Source organism: Artibeus jamaicensis, unplaced genomic scaffold, assembly GCF_021234435.1.
Source record: "Artibeus jamaicensis isolate MK-2021 breed Jamaican fruit bat unplaced genomic scaffold, CSHL_Jam_final contig_447, whole genome shotgun sequence".
NCBI lineage: Eukaryota > Metazoa > Chordata > Mammalia > Chiroptera > Phyllostomidae > Artibeus > Artibeus jamaicensis.
Window position 1 is genome coordinate 4206164 of NW_026521834.1, and position 20857 is coordinate 4227020.

General features: G+C 47.5%; 1 protein-coding gene and 1 non-coding gene across 2 annotated transcripts in view; both read right to left on the reverse strand.

Annotated features, from left to right (window-relative positions):
• INTS3 (integrator complex subunit 3) overlaps positions 1-20857 on the reverse strand; it is a 37837-nt gene that overhangs the window by 4659 nt on the left and 12321 nt on the right. Inside the window, exons 4-22 of the mRNA XM_037162438.2 lie at positions 19740-19853; positions 19495-19579; positions 18075-18141; positions 15610-15754; positions 14558-14687; positions 13156-13253; positions 11314-11505; positions 10292-10379; positions 9706-9785; positions 9060-9151; positions 8611-8717; positions 7773-7892; positions 7312-7441; positions 6819-6873; positions 6499-6602; positions 5960-6004; positions 5642-5761; positions 1612-1765; positions 488-556 (exon numbers count right to left, since the gene is read on the reverse strand). Coding sequence (XP_037018333.1) covers positions 488-556; positions 1612-1765; positions 5642-5761; positions 5960-6004; positions 6499-6602; positions 6819-6873; positions 7312-7441; positions 7773-7892; positions 8611-8717; positions 9060-9151; positions 9706-9785; positions 10292-10379; positions 11314-11505; positions 13156-13253; positions 14558-14687; positions 15610-15754; positions 18075-18141; positions 19495-19579; positions 19740-19853 — 1995 coding nt within the window. The remainder of the gene's footprint in view (positions 1-487; positions 557-1611; positions 1766-5641; positions 5762-5959; positions 6005-6498; positions 6603-6818; positions 6874-7311; positions 7442-7772; positions 7893-8610; positions 8718-9059; positions 9152-9705; positions 9786-10291; positions 10380-11313; positions 11506-13155; positions 13254-14557; positions 14688-15609; positions 15755-18074; positions 18142-19494; positions 19580-19739; positions 19854-20857) is intronic.
• On the reverse strand, positions 9237-9340 carry LOC119061825 (U6 spliceosomal RNA). The gene has a single exon (XR_005084862.2). It is a non-coding gene; the product is annotated as a U6 spliceosomal RNA (small nuclear RNA).

A 20857-nucleotide genomic window follows, 5' to 3' on the forward strand; every position in this document is an offset into this window, starting at 1 on the left:
TGGATCTCAGACTTGGGGAAAAGCAAAGCAAAGCAAAGCAAAGCAAAGGAAGGGCTCTTGAATGTTAAGTTTCCTCCTTTACAGATGAGTGGGGAGAAGGGATAGAAAGAAGACCCCAGTTCAGGCCTGATAATGGACATAAGCAAAGCTACAGCCTCTTGGGGACCTATGAATGGTGGAAAGGGCAAACAGAAACGGCCATAAATGGTATGACCATTTTCACCCTGAGTAAAGGGGAAGACCTGCTGAGATCAAAAAGCAATCCCTTCACCTTCCCTGTGGAACAGAAGTGCCCAAAGAATATGCAGAAGGGGAACTCCTGGAGGGCTGCCGGCCCACCCTGGCTCTCCAGGACTCTGCTCTCCTTCACAGTCCTACCAGGAAAAGCACACACCGCGGCAGCCTGGAGCAGTGCCAGCTCTGTCAGAAGTCCTGATCTCCCCGGCCCTGCCTCCCACACCTCTCAGGGTGACAGCTCGATGTTCACCTGTGCAGAATCGATAACAGCCACAATCATGTTCAGCAACTCCCCACTCCGCAGAGTCTCATCTGGAAACTGAAGAGAAAAAGAGGGAAAGTGGTTGTCACCTCACAACCCATTCCGCTGCCTTACTGAACGCTTGGGGTGGGGGGCTGGGTTAGCCAGATGAGGGATCCTAAACAACTGTGAAGCTAGGAACCTAACCACTGAGAACCAGATTGTGCTCTTTGTGTGCGCACAGCATGGTTGTGTGTGCGCGTGCGTGCGTGCGCGCGTGTGTGTGTGTGTGTGTGTGTGTGTGTGTAAGGAAAGGAAAGGGAGCTACGTAGAGACAAAGCAAGAGCTGAAAGGGACCGGACATGAGAGTTCATTCTGTCTGGTGACAGAATATGCACTTGTATCTCTGGCAGCAGAGAAATAAATCCAATTAACTCTGACCCTCAGTCAAAGAAGGGAAGATATAGAGAGTGTGTGAGTGCTCAGCGTGTGGGGGGTGGGCAGGACCCCTCCTGAGGAACACAGTTCACCAGGGAGGGACAGGGAGGGAAACTGCCACTTGCTGGGCACCTGCACCTCTCCTCCCTCCAGTTTTGGCTGAGATCACAGTTCCTTCTGTCATGCCCATATCCCGTGCCCTGATTTCCCAGTTTCTGTGAGGTTTCACCAGAGGAGGAAGAGCTGATACTTCCTCCTATGTGCCAGTTCCCAGAGAAGATGGAGGGGTGAGCTTGGGAAATGAAAGTTGAATCTCCACCAGAGACCCTGGTCTTTGGGAAGCATTAGAAAGAACCTAAGGGTGAGCAGTCAGCTGGCAAGAGGGCTGAGACCTGAGAACGTGGGTCTGGTGGGGGGGACCCCTCCTGGGTTCAGTGGATGGGCCCAAAACCACGAAGCCAAGTATACATGCCCATGTCCAAGCTCACACAGCAAAACACAGGTCATAAACTTGAGGGCTTTTTATAGACACTTTTAAATCTTTAAAGAGAGGTATGAGGAGACAGCTGTGGTGTGAGGAGAAGTAGCCCACCAAGTCCAGAGAGGGTGGGTGAAGGAGGGGCAGGGCTGTGTGCAACGAGATGGGGCCTGCCGCTGGCCCCCATCCTCGCAGGGATACGGGCAGAGACACTGACCTCTGTGTAGATGGAGGGTGTGAGGTGGCACAGCAGCCGCACGTCGTCTTCCTGGCAGGCCTTCATGTCCATCATTAAGCAGGTGTGCAGATCGCCCAGCTGGGTGGCCTGAGCAAACGACTCGTACAGGTTCATCTTCCCTGCGGCAGCTTTGCTGCAAGACCAGTTGGGCCTAAGCCAGCAGCCTGGCCCCAGCGCCCAACCTCAAATATCCCTCAAGTAGGTTCCCACTATAATCCCTTTGCTACCCCAGGTGCCTGCGGCTGATCTGTTTCATGGCCTTCCCTGCTTCCCCAGGGGCTTGATAACTTATGGGAACAAAGAGACGCTCTTCTTTCTCCCCACCCTTCCGCAGTGCCCTGGACAGGGCTCTGACTATAATGAGTAGTAAGAGTCAAGAACAAGAGAAAGAGGGCTCAGGTCAGGCTACGAAAAGCTTTCTTTTCTGCTTTCTGGGCTCTAAGCAATGAGGACATCAACGCATGGACACCCTTACCTCTCGTCACATACAAAACCGAACAGAAAATAGGTTCGAGCCGACATGTAAAAATGAAAAACTATATATTTCTTAGAATACATAAAAGCAAACGTTTTTTAAATAAAGTATTTTTGTTTTTTTAAAAGATTTTATTTATTTAGAAAGAGAGGGAGAGAAACATCAATGTGTGAGAGATACATGGATCGGCTGCCTCTCACACACCCCCAACCAGGGACCTGGCCTACAACCTGGGCATGTGCCCTGACTGGAAATTGAACCAGAGACCCTTCGGTTTGCAGGCTGGCGCTCAACCCACTGACCAACACTTGCCAGAGCCATAAGCATAAATCATGATACCAAAATCACAGGTGACAAAAGAAAAAATAAAATGAACTTCATCAAAATTTAAAACTTTTGTGTCTGAAAGGGTGCCAGAAAGTGAAAAGATAACTCACAGAATGAGAGAAAAATATATGCAAACCACATATTTCATAAGGAATTTGTATTCAGAATATAAAGCGAGCTCTTAAAAACTAACAATAAAGACAAACCAATTTTAAAAATAGGAATGACTTCCAGCTAAGATGGAGGTATAGGTAGACATACTGTGCCTCCTTGAACAACCAAAATTAAGGACCACAAAAAATTAGAAACAAAAAAACAACCAACAGACAGAAAATTGAACTGTATGGAAGTCCAACAACCATTCATCCAGACCAGTAGGAGGGGTCTTGGCAGGAAAAAGCAGCAGTTGGCAGACCCCAGACGCAGGGAGGCAACCAGCAGACCCAGTGAGCCATGCAAGGTGGCTGGCTGACCACAGTCACACATTTGCACGCAGATAAACAAGGCAAAATGGGCAGTGAGACAGACTGTGCAATCCAGGGCCCCAGCTCTGGAAAATAAAGCCTAAAAGCACCGATTGGAACAACTGTGAGAGTTCTGGGAGAGACTCTCAGCCTCACAGCAAAGTTTGTTGGAGAGACCCACAGGGTCCTAGAATGCACACAAGCCCACCCACCTGGAAACCAGCACCAGAAGGACCCAGTTTGCTTGTGGGAAATGGCAGAAGGGACTGAAATACCAGCGGAGCAAGTGCCATTGTTCCATCTCTGACCCCACCCCTACATATAGCATCACAACCCAGTTACTGGGTTGCCCCGCCCTGGTGAACGCCTAAGACTCTGCCCCACACAACATAACAGGCCCAACCAGACCAAAAAATAAATAAATAAAAAACCCCACAAGAATAAATCAAAGCCCCAGAGCCAATACTTTTAAGTGACCAAGAGATAGCCAACCTATCAAATGCACAGCTCAAAACACTGGTGATCAGGATGCTCACAGAACTGGTTGATTTTGGTCACAAATTAGATGAACAAATGAAGGCTATACTAAGTGAAAGGAAAGAAAATGTACAGGGAATCAACAGTGATGGGAAGAAAACTGGGACTCAAATCAATGGAGTGGACCAGAAGAAAGAAAGAAACAACCAAACAGAAAAGAATGAAGAAACAAGAATTCAAAAACATGAGGACAGGCTTAGGAACCTCCAGGACATCTTTAAATGTTCCAACATCTGAATTATAGGGGTATCAGAAGGGGAAGAGGAAGAGCAACAAGTGGAAAACTTATTTGAACAAATAATAAAGGAGAACTTTTCCACTCTGGCAAAGCAAATAGAATTCCAGGAAGTCCAGGAAGCTCAGAGTCCCAAAGAAGTTGGACCCAAGGAGGAACACACCAAGGCACATCATAATTACATTAGCCAAGATTAAAATGAAGGAGAGAATCCTAGAAGCAGCAAGAGATAAGGGGACAGTCACCTACAAAGGAGTTCCCAAAGACTGTCAGCTGATTTCTCAAAAGAAACCTTACAGGCAAGAAGGGGCTCGAAAGAATTCCAAGTCATGAAAGGCAAGGACCTACAGCCAAGATTGCTCTATCCAGCAAAACTTTCATTTAGAATGGAAGGGCAGATAAAGCGCTTCTCAGATAAGGTCAAGTTCAAGGAGTTCATCATCACCAAGCCCTTATTATATGAAATGTTAAAGGGACTTATCTAAGAAGAAGAAGATAAAAATATGAACAGCTGTCTCTTTACTAAAAAATATGACCAGTTGTCTTTTACTAAAAAACAGCAAAAGTCATTAACAACCACAGCTAAAAGAAAAACAAAAACAAACTAAGCAAACAGCTACAACAGGGAAAAAACCACAGAAATGGAGATCACATGGAGGGTTAGCAACAGGGGAGTGGGAGGAAGGGAGAGGGGGAAAAGGTACAGAGTAAGTAGCATAGACGGTAGGTAGAAAATAGACAGGGGGAGGGCAAACATAGGTGGGGAGGGGTTGGAGGGGTTGGAGGGGCAGGCTGGAGGGGAATGAAGTGGGGAGGAATGGGACAATTATAATGGCATAATCACTAAAATATATTTTTAAAAAGAGTAGAAATGAATTTGGACATTTCTCCAAAGAAAATATGCAAATGTCCAATAAGCTCATGAAAAGATCCTCACCCTGCTGGTGTGGCTCAGTGGATTGAGCACCAGCCTGCGAACCAAAGGGTCTCCGGTTCGATTCCCAATCAGGACACATACCTGGGTTTTGGGCAAGGTTCCCAGTAGGGGGCGCATGAGAGGCAAGCACACATTGATCTTTCTCTCCCTCTCTCCCTCTCTTTCTCTCTGCCCTCTCCTTTCTCTAAAAATAATAAATGAAATCTTTTAAAAAATAATAAAATCTTAAAAAAAAGAGAAGATGCTCAACATCATTAGTCATCAGGAAAATGCAAATCAAGACCACAATGAGATACCACTTCACACCCATTAGTATAGCTATAATCAAAAAGCCATACAATAAGAAGATTTGTGAAGCATGCGGAGAAATCAGAACTCACGCACTGCTGGTGGGAATGTAAAACGGCTGCAGTCACTTCAGAAAATAGTGTGGCAGTTCCTCACAAATTTAAAAAGTTATCATTTGACTCAGCAATTCCATTCCTAGGTATGCACCCGGGAAAACTGAAAACACATCAGCCCACAAAGTTGTATGTGAATGTTCACAACAACTCTATTCACAACACAGACGTGGGAAGGACGAAAATGTCCACCACTGAGTGAACAGGCACAGAAAAGGAACAGAGTGAGGACACATGCTGCAAAGGGGATGAACCTCGAAAACATTATGGTAAGTGAAGAAAGCCAGGCATGAAAAATCAGACTGTATGATCCCATTTATAGGAAATATCCAGAATAAGTCAATCTACAGACAGAAAGCAAATCAGTGAGTAACAGGGAGACTGGGAGATGACTGCCAAAGGGTATGGGTTTCTTTTCAGGGTCATAAAACTGTTCTGAATTAAGATAGTAGCGCAACTTGGCGAACACACTAAAAACCACTGAACTGTACACTTTGAAGCTGTTATTTTAAATATGAGAAAACACATGGAAGGCCCTGGCGATGATGGACAAGGGTGGAGGAACCAGTGTGCGCTCCAAGAGAGGCTCTCCAGAATGCTTCCTGACTCCTCAAATGTGGTGGCTGTACCCACCTGGCCCTCAGGTAGTACAGCAGGTGGTAGCCAATCTTGGGCTGCTTCTGATACAGCTCAGAGAGAAGGTCCAGAAGCAGTGAGAAGCTGCTGTTGTCTTCCTGCATCTGGCATAGGTTCCTGGAGGTGGGAGACGGGAGGAAGGGAGCAGAGCTTTACCTTGGGCAGAGTCTCCTAGGAGCCTGAGGAGGCACGACCTACTTGTGCCCACTGCATGCCCCTTCCTTCCTAGAAAGGGGGTCCCATTACCCCAGGACAGAAGCACATGTGTGCTATGGATGGATGGCAGAGCAGTGTCTCCTACAGTTAGATACTCACCTAAATATTAGGTAGAGGGGCTTCCCCACAGATTCCTCCAGGGACCTACAAGAGGAAGGTGATATATGAGTCCAGGTAAGCAGAGAGGGTGGGCTGCAGGCAGTTATCATGGAGGACCAGCTTGAGGCAAGATGCTGCTGGCCTGCTCTTCTCGTAACTAAAAGTAAACATCCTGCTGCTCTAAAAGGCTTGGTCATGGGGAAACTACATCTAGGTTGTCATCGTCACTGAAAGTAAGATTCTTGACCTTTAAGAAGGATCCAGGAAAGGGTCCAGTCCCACCTGAAAAGCTGCGGGGAGCAGGGGAGGGGGGTTGGCCAGGACGCACAGGGTTAGGGCTGCTAGTCCACTGCCCCAGAATGCTCAGCTTTCAGCAGGCAAAAATAAATCCTTGTTTAAATGCATCAGTATGTGTGAGAATAAAAAAAATCAGTTGAACGGATTATTTTTCTCAAGTCCTCAGCAAGGTGCCCCTTGGACTCAGGCTGTTAGAGCCTTCTGGCTCCCAAAGGCTTGGGGGTCAGAAAGACAAATCTTACTCCTCTGTGACCTCCTCGGGCAGCACCTCCCCTCGGAAGTGGGCCTTGAAGAGCTCCTGCAGGCAAGACGCAAGGACAGACAGCTGCTCCGAGTCAAAGTCTTCCTGGGTAGTGAGACAAGGGACGGAGTGTCACCACATCTAAGTCTTGCTGCCCCCACTACCCAGACTCATCAGCTTCCACCTCCAGGATCAACCAGCCCCCTCTGCCCCACAGAAGGGACCCACTGGACGAGGGAAAGGAGCAGATCAGTTGCCAAGGGGGCTCAAAGCTTGGGAGGCTGGGCTGCTTCCTCCCTAAAGTGATGGGTTCCTTCTTACCTCCAGGACCTGGTCCACAATTTCCTGCATGACCTCGCACTGGGCCTCTGTATCACTACAGTGCAGAAGTGAGAGGAAATCTCAGGGATGTAAATGACAGCAGAGGGCAGGACACACACCCAGAACAGCAAGCACACTCACACGCATAGAGACAAAACAAAGGAGATCTGTGTAAATATGGGCTTGTGTGTGGAGGCTTGGGGCAGAATCAGCTGCTCTCTGGTCAGAGGCGCACACAGTAGAGAAAAATCCCCACAATTCTGCTGCAAAATTCAGAGGCTCAAAACATACAGAGTGAGAACCCTGTGTGCTGAGGAATGAGGCAGCCCCATGCCAAGTCCATAGATTTGCAGAAGACATCCTTATGTATCTTCAACTACCTCTCCATATACTTCCCACATCCCCTCCACCACACCACCCTACCACCCCACCAAGCACCAGGTGAAGAGGCTGGGGCTGGATGTCCCAGGACTGAGAACAGAGGTACGCCTACCTGCCCTTCTGTAGCTGGAGCACTTTGTCCCTTAAGGACTCATCCAGCTGGTCAAGGTAAGGGGTGATATCAACCGGCTCCTCCACAACTGTCTCCTTGATAGGGTGGAAGCGAAACTCTCTCTTCTTTCCTGAAGGAAGTAATGTGGGAAAGAAGTCACTCTGCCTAGACACCAGCAACGGAGGCGGCCCCCTGAACAACCTGTACTTCCTCACACCGCACTCAGTGCTGTGCGCATGCCCTAGCCCTGAGGAGCAAAAAGGCCAGCAACCACTTCACCTTTTCCCCTCCTGCTTCAGTGCCAAGTGCAGGACTCGGCACCTTGGAGTCTCAGCCAGTATCCCTGTTAACAAAACTAACACACAGAGGCAAAGGCGACAGACAAACCACGGAGAGGCTGCTCCTGCCAGTGGGTCCTCTGAGGATGACACACCCTCAACTTCTCTTGCTTATGGCCTCACCTTTGCTGTTGAGATCCTCCTCATCATCACTGAAAGCTGCCTCTGCATTGTCATAGCAACTCTCATCCTTGTCTGACATATGGTTGTCCATCTCCATGGAAACTGGCTCCTCAATTTTCACTTGGGAAAGAAAGACCAGATATTTAATTATCTCCTGTGTCCTCTAACATGTCCCAAGCTTAGAGGACTGAAGGGCAAGTGAGAAAATAAACAGTTCATGACCTAAATGGAATACGAACCCTGGGAGGATAAAGGTCTTACCCTCCCAACCCTCCAGGACTTGCAGTGAGATACCGCCAGGAATAAAACCTCACAGGTCATGACTTCTCTATGCTCCACTTAGGATCAGTATGTAGATAAGACCAAGGACAGTCCCAAGTGCTCTTTAATTTTAAACCAATTGGGAAGTTTTACTTGGCTTAACCCCTCCACCAAAACAAAAAGTGTGTGCATCTGGAATTGGGAGGAAGACTTGAGACCCAAACCTGACAGCCTTTCCCCAAGGCCAGGCCCCTGGCCTCAGAAAAGAAGAGGTGGACAAGATCTAAGTAAGGTAAACACATTCTATGAACATCTCTCCCTACCAAAGACAGGCTAAGAGGTAAAAGAAGAATTAAAGAAAGATTAGCTCAAGGCAGGTAAGACTAGATGGAGAGGGAGAACCAGGAAGACAACATAAAAATGAGTTGAGAAGAGACCTGGGTGAGGGGAACAAAGGCGAGTGTCAGAGAGGCAGAGAGCTGCACAGGGTGGGCCCTCAACAGGGGTCTGCTTGCCTCCCAGAGCTCTGAACGCCTCCATTTCCTGAAGCAGCTGATGAAACGGGAGGGTTCCATACCTTCCACAGGTGGGCTGGGTGAGCTGCAGAACTCAGGAAACTTCTCCCTCAGCATTGCCCGCAGCTCCTTATCCAATTTAGGGTTGTCAAACAGGGGAGCCAGATGCCTGACGGGAACATGAACGATGGTCAACATCAGAGCTCCTTGCTTCTAACTTGACATGGAGGTAACGGTCTAAGCCCAACAAGTACAACTGGGCTATGTTGCTCAGATCCTCGGAAAGGTACCAAGGGGACAGGGAAGGCATTTGACATCCTTTGTAGTATGGCAGGAGGGACAGATCCTTAAGAGTCAAGAGAACATATGCCCAGCTGTCTGAGGCAGAGCTAGTACTTTTCATACCTCTCAAGGTAAAGGGTCAGCGGTGGTACGGCAATAGCTGGATATGCCCGACCTAGTGAAAAAGAAACAACCCTCCCCTCTGCCCGCAGACACTGAAAGTCCTTACGCCAACACCCGTTTCTCCACAATGTGGTTGAGGGAGGAAAAGACACCCTGTCGCACATGGCCCTCCAGTGGTGGATAGAAGTTGGGGATGATCTGGAAGGGAAGAAGGGGTGGAGAGAATGAGCAGGGGCTTTCCATTCAGTGTCCTGCTGAACTAGATCTAAAAAGCTGCCTTAAAAAAAAAATGGAATGCTTCATGAGTTTGCATGTCATTCTTGCAGAGGGGACATGCTAATCTCTGTATCGTTCCAATTTTAGTATATGTGCTGCCAAAGAGAGCACAAGCTGCTTTGCTTTTGCTCAGGGGACATAAGAGTATGCCTGCAGAAAGGGCTGGACTGTTCCTGACCATTCCAGGCTGCAAAAATGGGAAACCTACTGGACATGGCTGTTCCTCAGGGAGACTAGATTCTATGTTAAGTCATCATCCCTGAGGCTGAGAAACCTCATGGAGACATGGCAAGACCCAACTGGAGATGGTGGGAATAAGAGAAGCATTCACTAACTTGGGGGGATGGGAACTACAACTACTTTTGCTCTCATAGTCAAGGGGCACTGGGAAGACCTCTTCACTGACCTAGAAGGTTGGAGAGGACACACACTTAACTCTGCTCAGCCAGGCATAAAAAGAGAGCAATGGCACTTACACGACACATGAAGTCCAAGAGTGTGGCAGTGATGGCTGGGTGGGGCTTCATGGAGTGATGCATAACCAGGATGGCTGGCTCTGGAGAATATGGAATTAAAAGGACCCCCACATCAGAGAGTCTGTTCCCAGCTCTATAAACCAAGTGATCAATATACATGAATGGCTCCAGAGAGCTGAGTCTATCATTGGCCCCTATTCCCACTGAGCAAATCCAAAAGCAGACAACCCCCACGAACAGCTGGTAGGCCTCACCTCCCCTCTTGTCCCCAGTACTCAGCTTGGAGGAGGGAGTTAGGAGAAGAAAAGCAGGATGCAATGCGGCCTATTCCTCTGCAGAGAACCCCCGCCCCCACCCTGAAGTCCAAGCGTCAGTCTACAGGGAAAAGCGGTGGAGTGTGGGCCTCATCAAAGTAACTTTCCTTCTAGGTCAAGGGAACACTGATGAAGAACAACGGAACTGCTCCCAGATAAGCCGCCTCCAGTCCACGCTGCCCTGTGATTTATGACGGCTATCACTGAGACTTGGGGTGAGAGGGGTTGAGGGGAGGGCTGGAGGGCAGCACTGCCTGGTATCAGTCACATACCTATGTTCATAATGCTATCCTTGTCTGGGCTAAAGAACAGCCAGTCGTAAAACAAAGCCAGCTTGGCATTAGAGGCAGCAACATTTGACTAGAAGAGAGAAGGGGGAAAGAAGAGGGCTAGCCTCATCAACCAGCTTCCTTCCCTTCTGGAGCCCAAGACAGATTCCAGGGCCCACAATACTGCCCCATCTACAAAATTCGGTTCCTCATGAGACAGGGAGGAACCTCCACAGGAGTAAGGGACACCCAACTACAAAAAGGAGTATGAGTACCCTGTGGCCTCACCAACCCAGGGGCTGAGGCTTGGTCTGGGGTCTCGCACCACCAGTAAAACACACCCTGATCCCATCAGGGAGGACACCTGGGTCTTTGAGTCCTTGGTCATCCCTGAGCTGAGATAGCACTAGTCTGAGCCCTTGTTGGACTCCGCAGGCACATTCCTGAGAAGAGAGATCCCTAGGAATCGCCTGCCATTCTGTCTGAATCAGCACATTCCAAGGACCCAGTCATCAGATGGGGGAGCGGAAGCCCTGTTAAAAGAGGTCAGAGGGCAACTAAATGCCAGGAAACATAATGTCCCACCCTGGACACAGGAGGAAAACAACGGGAAGGAGATGGCTCCACTGCGAATTCACTGCTTTTGGAGAAGAGAAATCCAAAGCCAATCCCAAAAGGCACGGAAGTGCGGGTCTGAGGAGCACAAGCCCTGGATCTGAGAGGGGCACAGCCACGTGTGATTTCTAGAAGCAGGGATGCCTGGTAGGTAACCCAGGCCTGGGGACTGGCAGTAAAGGCACAACTGGACCTGTTCAACCTCAAACCCAGGTGGGAAATAATGAGAGCAAGTATATTTTTAGAGACATGAAGGGAGGGGGCCAAAGGCTAAGACAAGAGACAGAGAGTGAAAGAGGGCCACTGGGGGTCGGGGGCTTGGAGAGTCAGAAAGAAGTGTAGAAATATGGGGAACATGAGGAAAGAGGGACCCTTTGCCACCCAACAGCCTCCATGGTCTGGCCTCTCACCGTGCATGTTGTCAGCAGCCAACCAATGATGGCCCATCGGGGCAAGATATCTGAACTCAGCACTTCATTAGAAGGGTGAACCACCCCACAGATGTAGCGAATGAGGTCACAGCGCAAAGACTGACTATCCGGGGTGGACAGGTACTGGCGCTGGAACCAATCCTGGTAGCGCTTTTGTTGACCAAACCGCACCTGGGGGAAGGGGACATCGGAAAAGAAAACTTGGAAGGGAGGGTGGGGTCTTTGGGCAGAGGAAAACGAGCACCATTCAACTCAAGGCTTGACCTAGACCTCAAATTCTTCCCATACCTTATTCATTATCTAATACTGTCTCTCAAGTCTCCCCTCCTTTGGGAAGACTTCCTGATTTAAATATTCCTTGTTTTTATTATTTGTTATTTTAATTAATTTATTTATTTTTGGAGAGGGGAAGGGAGAAAGAGAGGGAAAGAAACATCAGTGTGTGGTTGCCTCTCAAGTGCCCCCCACTGGAGATCTGGCCTGCAATCCAGGCACGTGCCCTGACTGGGAATTGAACCATTCACCCTTTGGTTTGCAGGCCTGCACCCAATCCACTGAGCTACACCAGCCAGGGCTGTTTATTGATTTTAGAAAGAGAGGAAGAGAGGGAGAAAGAGAAAGAGAAACATTGTTTGGGTGCTCCCCATAAGTGCTCTGTGACGGGGGATCAAACACGCAGCTTTCTGGTGTATGGGACGACGCTCTGGCCGACTTAGCCACACCAGCCAGTGTGACAATCCTTGTTTTCAAATAAACTCGGAAAGTCACGTGCCAGTGATGCACTCACTCTTGCCACTGATCTAATGTCACATTATCCGCAACTGCAGTCCACTTTTGACTCCTTACTCCTGTACTTGTCACTGATTCTGCAGTCATAAGTTATCTTTTCTTTTCTTGAGCTACTTGTGAACAGCAAGCAATGTTCCTTGAAAACAAGAGCTAAGTCTGTTCACCACTCAGCAATGACTGAAAGCTTTCTGACACTAAATGACTTCATAGGCTCATTATCCAAGGTACACGGAACCTCCAAATCTTCTTGCAGTTAAGTCCTTCCCCAAATATGCTGAATGTGGATACAAACAGCAACACTAAGTAAGGGGGAAGATCTGGTTTTCCTCTTCTATTCCCCAAATTCAACCAAAACAGGAAGCAGAAGAGTTAATAAGACACACACAAACACACACAAAAATCGAGACCAACGTTGTCCAATAAAACTTTCCACAATGATGGTGGCTATTGAACACTTTAAACGTACCTATTGCAACCGAGGTACTGAGTTTTTAATTGTACTTAGTTTAACTATTTAAATTGCAACACATGGCTAGTGGCTACCACATGGGACAGTCCTCCTGGATGATTTGCAATTGTTGCCTAGAAATTCTGTTAAAATACAGGTTCTTCAGATTCTCTGGGAGGGTAAGATGCAGGAAGATGGATTTTTCAGATGCTCCACAAGCAATTCTGCCATGAGTCATCTTTGGAAACCAAAAGACCAGAGCTCTCTTCCTGAGAGCTCATGGTTTACCCAGAGTGGGTTTTTCAGAATAAACCTTCTCACTCTACCCTTTTATATAGCATAGTTCAAAGTTGTAAATCACATTATTAGTTTCGTGACTGCTTCAGATAGGCTGGAAGCTTCGCAAGAGTTGGAATCGTCTTTCTTATTCAACACTGCATCCTAATTCTTAGCAAAACCAGGCAGACCATAGGCACCCACCTGACCAGCGTTCCACCAGTCAATTCTCAATGGTGACCAACTGGGGGGCTGAAGGAAGAAGCCCGGCTAGTGCCTGCAACTTCTGCCAAAATAGGTGAGCTTACCCGGGAGGTCATGAAGAGTAGCTTAGTCTCCATGTCTGGGGTTAGACGACATGCTAGGAATTTTCGGGATGTCCTTGACTGAAGAAGCTGCAGGATACCTGAACCAAGTGTAGAAGGAAAGAGAAAAGAGAAGCTTGGGGACCAGGAAGAATGGAAGGCAGGTGGGGAACCTGGGCCAAGTACTGATGGCCAGTGATCTTACTCATGGAGAAACTGTAAGATAAGACCAAGAGAGTCAAGAATAGGTACAACCAGCATCTGTATGCTCTGCTGCAATGAACCACCACGATCTCCAGCACCCAGATATACTAATTCTTTTCTACTGGCCATCACATTATTCTAATTGGCAACATTGAGAAAGTTAGGTAGAAAATACGGGAAATCCTAGCCTCTCTTCCTGCTCCCAGTGGTCCGGGCACCGGGTCTAGGATCGATGGGGTGTGGTGGCGTAAGCACAAGCTCTGCAGTCAGACAGACCTAGATCCTGCGTCTGACACTTACTAGCTGTGTGGCCTTGGGCAAATTACTTAATCTCCTTGAACCTCATTTTCTTTATCTGTAAATACAGAAAGTAAAATATCCATCTTACAGGGAGGTTCTGAAGATTAAATAAGTTAATATACATGTGCCCAGCACTCAGTGGGCACTCAAAACAACTCAATACACGTTCAGTGTAAGAGCTGCACAGTATCAGGCAGAACCACGACTTCCCTCTTTTCTTTTTTCACTGTCCAGATCCTGCCCCTACTGCTTCCATGTGATGTGTGCTTCCATGTGTCTACACACACTACATGCACACATACATGTATGTTGGGGGGGAGCAAAGCTATATAGTTATTATTTAGAACATAGACAGGAACCCAAGAAGGAGAAAGGGACATGGAAAGGACCTTGTCAGAGGGGGCACACAGGGCCTCTTTCCTTCCCCCAAAGAGGATTTTGACCAAGCTGGATCCTTGGAATTCAGAGGCAAGATAGCTCCTGGGAGGGACCTTCTCTTACAAGACTAATTCCAGCCCCTTGCTGACTCAGTCTCACGAGCTGACCTCTGACTCCCCTGTTGGACTCAGTGAAACTGGAAACTGGTCAAAAGCTCACCTCCTGAGCCAAACAGTTCCGGGAGAGGGGAGGAGAAAGGTCCTAGTTCTCTGTCTCACATTTTCTTGGGAGTAATGATAGCTGAAGCCTGCCAAATAGGGGCTATCTGGGAACCACATGGATTGTTCTGTAACTCTGCCATTCCCATACCCAGCTGTACTTGGCAGAGCCTGCCTGGTCCCTAGCTTCCTATATCTGACTGACAAAGCTCCTCTTACCCACCAATCTTTGCTCTCTTGATTCAAACAGAACATATATACTGACCTCCAACCTCTCAAGGACAGAACGCCTAGCCCTTACTTACCTGTGAACTGAGGACTCAAGGCCTGAGGGTTATGGATAATATCTTTCCAAAGCAGTTCAAATTCTGGTATCCTGGCAACATTCTGAAGTAGTCTTACAAGGTCCCGGCCAATCATCAAACATTCCATGAACTAGATGGGGGTGTGGGGTGAGACAGGAAAGCGAATAAAAACACGGATTGTTTACCTGCTATGTGGAGGACAAAGGAACAACATGTTCTAGGAGGAAAGGGAAGAGGGTCGAAGGGATTATATGGTTTCTGCTGGAACCAGGGGACTGGATCCTTGCTGTTCAGGGGAGCAGAGCTGGGAGTTGGGGTCTGCTGTCAAGGACGAGAGGTTACTGGAAACTGCTGAAGCCCTGGTGGCTTTCACATTAATCTCTTGCCTGCTACTCCCCAAACTGCTTCAATTAGGTCAAGAGAGACAAGATTTTAAAAGGGTAGGATTGGCAAACTGAGCCCTAGAAACCTTACCCCAAAACCTACTTGGTCTAACAGAACCTTCTGTGGTAATGAAATGACCTGTATCTGTGCTGTCCAAACGAATACTCATTAGCCACATGTAGCTAATGAACACGTGAAATGTGGCTAATTCAACCAGGGAACTAAAGGTTTATCTGATTTTAATTTAAATTACCACATGTGGACACAGGCTACTATATTAGAGAATACAGCCCCAGAGTCATTCACTCTTGGAAGATCTGATAGTGGACAATTCACAGTCCATCTGACCAGGCAATAACCCAGCCAGGTAGGTTGGGGGGTGACCACAGTAAGTGTACAAGAACGGTCTGTGTCTGTGGTACATAAGTGTCCATGAAGCTGACCAGGAAAATCCCTAGGGCGCCAGAGTAACAGACAGCATTTCTAAAACTACGGCCATTCCATACCGATTCTCCCACCCTTTTACCATCATCTGTTTTAGAATGAGGGAAAAACCAGACCTGAACCACCTCCATCACTCCAACATGACATCCCCAGCCCAGGTCACTGCATAAAACCCCTATGGGTGGTTCTGTCCTGGTTTCATTCCCATACTGTGTTGTCCTCACCCGCTCCCGAAGCAGTGAGATGCAGAAGTCCACCTCCTTCTGCCGCAGGGCCTGAAGCTGGGCGGTCCCGTGGTGGTCGACAATGAGGCGGAGGTACGTGTAAACGGCCATGGCAATGAGGATGCTACTCTTCAACACCCACTCCCTGTAGAAAGGGAAGACACTGGCACCTGCACTCTGCTCCTGTCCTCCCTCCCAATCACCCGACACTTGGCTCCAGGACCTTAGAAATGTTTGATGATTAGCACTGGGAGTAGGTTCTTTGGTTCCCTGAATGCTCACTCGCTCGCTCATGCTGTCATTCTCTAGGACTGTCAATTGGCAAACACGGAGACAACTTCCTGCTACTCTACTAGGTGCCCAATAAAAATAAACACTGATAAAAGCAGTCTCTCTTTACTACTTAGCTCCTAATAAAATAATTTTGTTTGTTGACTTATTCATTCAAACCTTTACTGAGTGCTTTTCTGTGCCAAGCACATGTGAGGCACCAGGGACAGAGATAAGCCATAGCTTCTACCCAGCTCAGACATTTGTCAGCAGTTCTTAAAGTGTAGTCTGGGGACCTCTAAGAATTACCAAGACCCTTGGAAGACCCCGGAGGTTTTAGAACACACCGTCTTTGCCCTTCCATCATGCTCCACTGGCAGCCTGCTGTGTCACAAATCTTCCCTGGCTCTCTCTCTAGCCACTGATACCACTTCCAAATGATGAATCACCTGCCCTAAATCACAATCTGAAAAAAACTTGATTTTGGATGGCAAAGCCCATTTTCCCAGGAGTTTTAGAATTTCTCTGGGGAAAAGGGAGTGATGAAAGAATTGAGTGCCCTGCTGCTTTAAAAGGGGTGGAAAGACAGAGGGGAGAGATTCCAAAAAGTCAAATCCTGTCTCAAAGTGCCAAGACTGGGGAGCTGTCTTCCCCAAGCAAGTAGTCTGTAACAGCTTTGGCACCCCTGCTGGAAGAAAGGAACCAGAGGAAGACACGGAGTTTAATTAATCCAACCAGGCACCATCCTGACTCCAGAAAAGTGCCTGAGCCACCTAATTAAGAGACTCTGGCCTTTTTCTTGCACAGAAGGAAAGCAGCAGCTAAGAACACTGAGGAGGGTCCCCCTTCCTACCTACTACCTTTTAATTCCATAGCCCTAGACACACTTGGGAGGGAGGGAAGGGTTGGGTGTGGAAGAAGACAGTTTTACACTTCCAGGGACTCTCACGGAAGGATGTGAGTGTTTTGGAGGGCAGGAGAAAAGGTACAGCAGTTACTTGATGCTTGTACACTAAGACTGCACTCTAATTGACCAAATGAGGAAAATTCAGCTTTAAGCTATGGGAACAGGGGGATATCTGGCATCAGAAACAAAATAAGAAAAATCACTCCTGAGGAAGATTGCTAGCAGAGGCAATGATCGTATCTGAATCTTGGGATGGGGTGATGAAGAGAAAGAGAGAAAGGAGATCCTCTGACGGGGACAGAGACCCTCTGCACAAAGACCTAAGAGAAAGCCTGGCAAGAAATGACTAGGTTCCCATGTGATGGTACCAATAATGAATGGAGAGTGACCGGAGCTGCAGCTGCAGGTCCATGCTCAGGGCACTAGGTGGCATCGCACAGCAGACCTGGCACAGCTCTCAAGCTTGGGCAGAGCACAACATACATACAGCCTTCTCTTTAATAAGGGTGAATAAGGGTGGAAGTCCATTATTCTAAACGTAGGAAGTATGGATACTATTAACCCTCTCAATTATTTGACTAATATGGTGTCCTTACCCAAAAACAGACTCTGAAATGAAGCAACAGGAAGACTAAGTCCACAGGACCAAGAGGAAGGCCTCACCATCAAACAAGTTCAGCTATGGAACAGCCCTCACAAAATTTCTGGTCCTTTACTTTTATGGGGAAGGGAAAAATACCAGTGAGATAACCCAGTATGCCCCGCCTTATGGCCTCTCTGCCACTGGAACCCCCAAACCCTATACACAAACTGTAGTGGGTCTTGATTACCTCCTCATTCTCACCTCTCCCATGCCACTTCAACAAAAGGAGAGTACGGGTTGGATGGAAAGTCCTGGGAGAAAAGGGGTACTTGCCAGGCCTGGGTACTTGGCTGGCCCTGTTCTGCTGAGCTCATTCTCCCCTCTCTCCCCGCAAAGATAAACATTCCAAGGAGGTCTGGATCAAAAATAAACCCTTATCAGATGAAACTAGTTTTTCCTGGGCTCTGAGATATTTCAATGAAGACCTTCTTTCCCACTCCTTCATTCCTTGGGCCATATTATGGCACTAATTCCTTCACTTGCCACCAATACAATTGCCTCTCCCTCCCCTGCCTCAGTCTCTCTAACCCTAGGTGTTTGGGGCCACCTAACAGTCTTCATACAATCCTTTCACCCCCATTTCCCAAACTTGCAACCAACAAGGCCGTATCTGGCTCTTGCCCCACCCTTCATGGTAGACTCTACCTTTGCTCCGTCAGGATATCCAGAACACTTTCTGCCAACCAGATATTTTTTGCTGTAACATCCCCACCTGATCAAAGGGGGAAAAACAGAGAATCAGAATGGCTCTACTCATGTACTTTTCATCCATCCTGCTGGTCCATCCCTACATGTTATCTCATCAGTGATGTTCTGAATGTTGGAAATACTGCCTTTTGTTCTGTCAGGCTTTCAAGTTTCCCACTTTGCCTCCAGAGAGAAGGGAAGGGAAGGGAAGTTTCTGGATTTTTTTCAAAAACTAAAGCTGCAACTTTTCCATACACTTGGGCTGGAGTAGGAATACTTTGACCCTTAAAAGGGAATGTCTGGGAAGGAGACATGAAAAGCCCACGGTTGGTTGGAAAGAAAGGATGGTATCTCAGATAGGGCCTGAGAAGTGCAGGTGCACAGTAACAGCTGCAGTCCAGCATGTGGATGTTCCAGATCCCAAGTCAGACTCATGACAGGCCAGGGGTTTCTTGTCTGTAGGCATCACAGTCTTCAGGGCTTGGGAAGGAACTTTCTGGGGCACAATTAACGTGCAGCAACACCAGACCAAAGTCTAAGGATGAGAAGTGGGGACTGGGAGTGCCAGACAGGGAAGAAAATGCCAGGAGAGTGGGTAAAAATAGCTAGCATAATGCTAGGTCTTGCCCCAGGTCCTAATTTAAAAATTCAATGTTCACATAGTCACACATCTCATAAATTAAGGTTTATACACATCAAAACAAGAGCATCAGTGTTATATAAAATCCCAAAGAAGAAGCAAAGACACACTGGGCGATGGTGAGAGAGAGAGGCAGGGCCATTTTTAAACAAGCACATGCGATCATGGGAGCATAAGAGGCAGCACAGGCAGGCCTCTTGGATATTCAGTGGCACAGACAGATGTCACCAATGCCAAGTAGATAATAAAACCTAAATGTCAGGGTCTGTTCTGTGACACAGTGTGTCCCTCAAACTGGCCCTAATCAGATGTTATAATTATTAGGGAGCAAGTAGTCAGAACATGGGGTGGAGCCAGGGAAGATGTCTGCGTTTCTGAAAGCACAATGTGATGCGAACAAATTATTTGCCCTCACTTTTCTTCCCATTCCTTCCAGTTCCGTTCAGATTCAATACACCACGAAACACCAGAGACGACTGGCTAAAACAGGATAAGTATTCTATGTCGGGCCCCAAGTTTGGCAGGAAGGAAAATGAAGCACGACTTACTACTCCAAAGCGCTCCCCATGATTTTTTAATTTCTTTCTCATCGTATGTGGCCAGAAGATGCCTATATCAGAAGGAGATTCTAAATGACCCAGGAATCGAGTCCCTTAGACACTCAATCATTCTCCATTGCTTGGATTTAGTCTCTGGGCTCCTCTCCTTTCTTCTTTATGCTCTTGCCATAAAACTCACCGGCAATCTGCTTCATGAATGTCATGCAAACACCATCGGCTCCCAGAACCCCACTCTTCACTAGTTCCCGAACCAACCACACCAACTAAAGAAGAGGAAACGACAGACGAAGAGAAGAGCCTGTAAGTTTGAGAAACAGACTAATCCAATAACATTACAATTTAGGGGTACAAAGGTGGGGGTATGTTACCCCCAATTCCTCCCATTATGTCTTTGGGTTGGATTTCTTTAGTTTCTGGCCTTACCTGAGTACGGCAGGTGTCTTGCAACTTCAAGTACTTCTCCATAAGTATCTGGTTGATTTTATTCAGGACAATATTCATGCCATCACGACTCACCAGAGCCAAGTCCCGGTAACACTGAGAAGAGAGGTTTGTGAGCAGCCAGGAAGCTGACCCCACCCAAAAGGGGCCCCCTGACCTCCTCAGTTTAAACAACACCAATACGAATAGCAACAAAAGACTTCCACTCTGGACATTATTCTGTCATAGGGCTTTTCCATCCCAAACCTGTCCCTTGCTTCATCACATGGTGGGGGCAGTGGGGTTTGCAGACTGAGCTATTTTGTAATGAGGCAGAAAAGCCTGTTAAAAAAGGCTCCCTGTCCCCCTACCTCCCTTCTTAGGAAATGTCACACTGATGCCACAAGCTGAGCAAAACCAGGTGGAGGCCATCTGCTTTTCATCTGCTAGTAAAAGGTCACTGCAGAATGGGTTTGGTTGAACAAGCCAGGAAAGATCACAAGTTTCTAAACCTGTACTGACCTAGCCAGATGAAGCAAAGGGCTAGGAATATTAAAGGAGGAGATCCAGGGACCTGGGCCCTAGACAGAAAGGACAAGACCAAACTGAACTTCCTTAAGTAAATGTCTTCCTTCTTTTCTCTGGGCTGCCCTCTGCTTCTGCCAAGTATTGCAAAAGGAGGGGTCTTTATGCATAGTCACTCCAGGGGGTGGTGAAGGAGGGCATTCCAATTTCCTCTGAGAGTTCTTGCTTCCCTTTCCCCTAGAGCTTTTCTCACCCGTTCTCTCTAGAGACCAGACTCCTAGAGGAATACCTTAGGGGACCTCATTAACAACCTCCTCAGCCTGCTGAGTTCTACGCTGTCAGGGTTTCGGCACAAAGGGTAAAATTAAGTAGGAAGCATTCCATGACCTTGAAAGACTGGCAGAAGGGTGGCATCAACCATAATAGCAAATATAACAGCAACTATAATGCAGCGGCATTATGCACAAACTTTGTATTATATATATAATTGCATATGAATTACAGAACAACTCTTTGAAATAGGTATTATTTATTCTTATCTCTATGTTTATGGGTGAGGCAACAGGCATAGAGAGGTTAAAACAATTCAACCCACA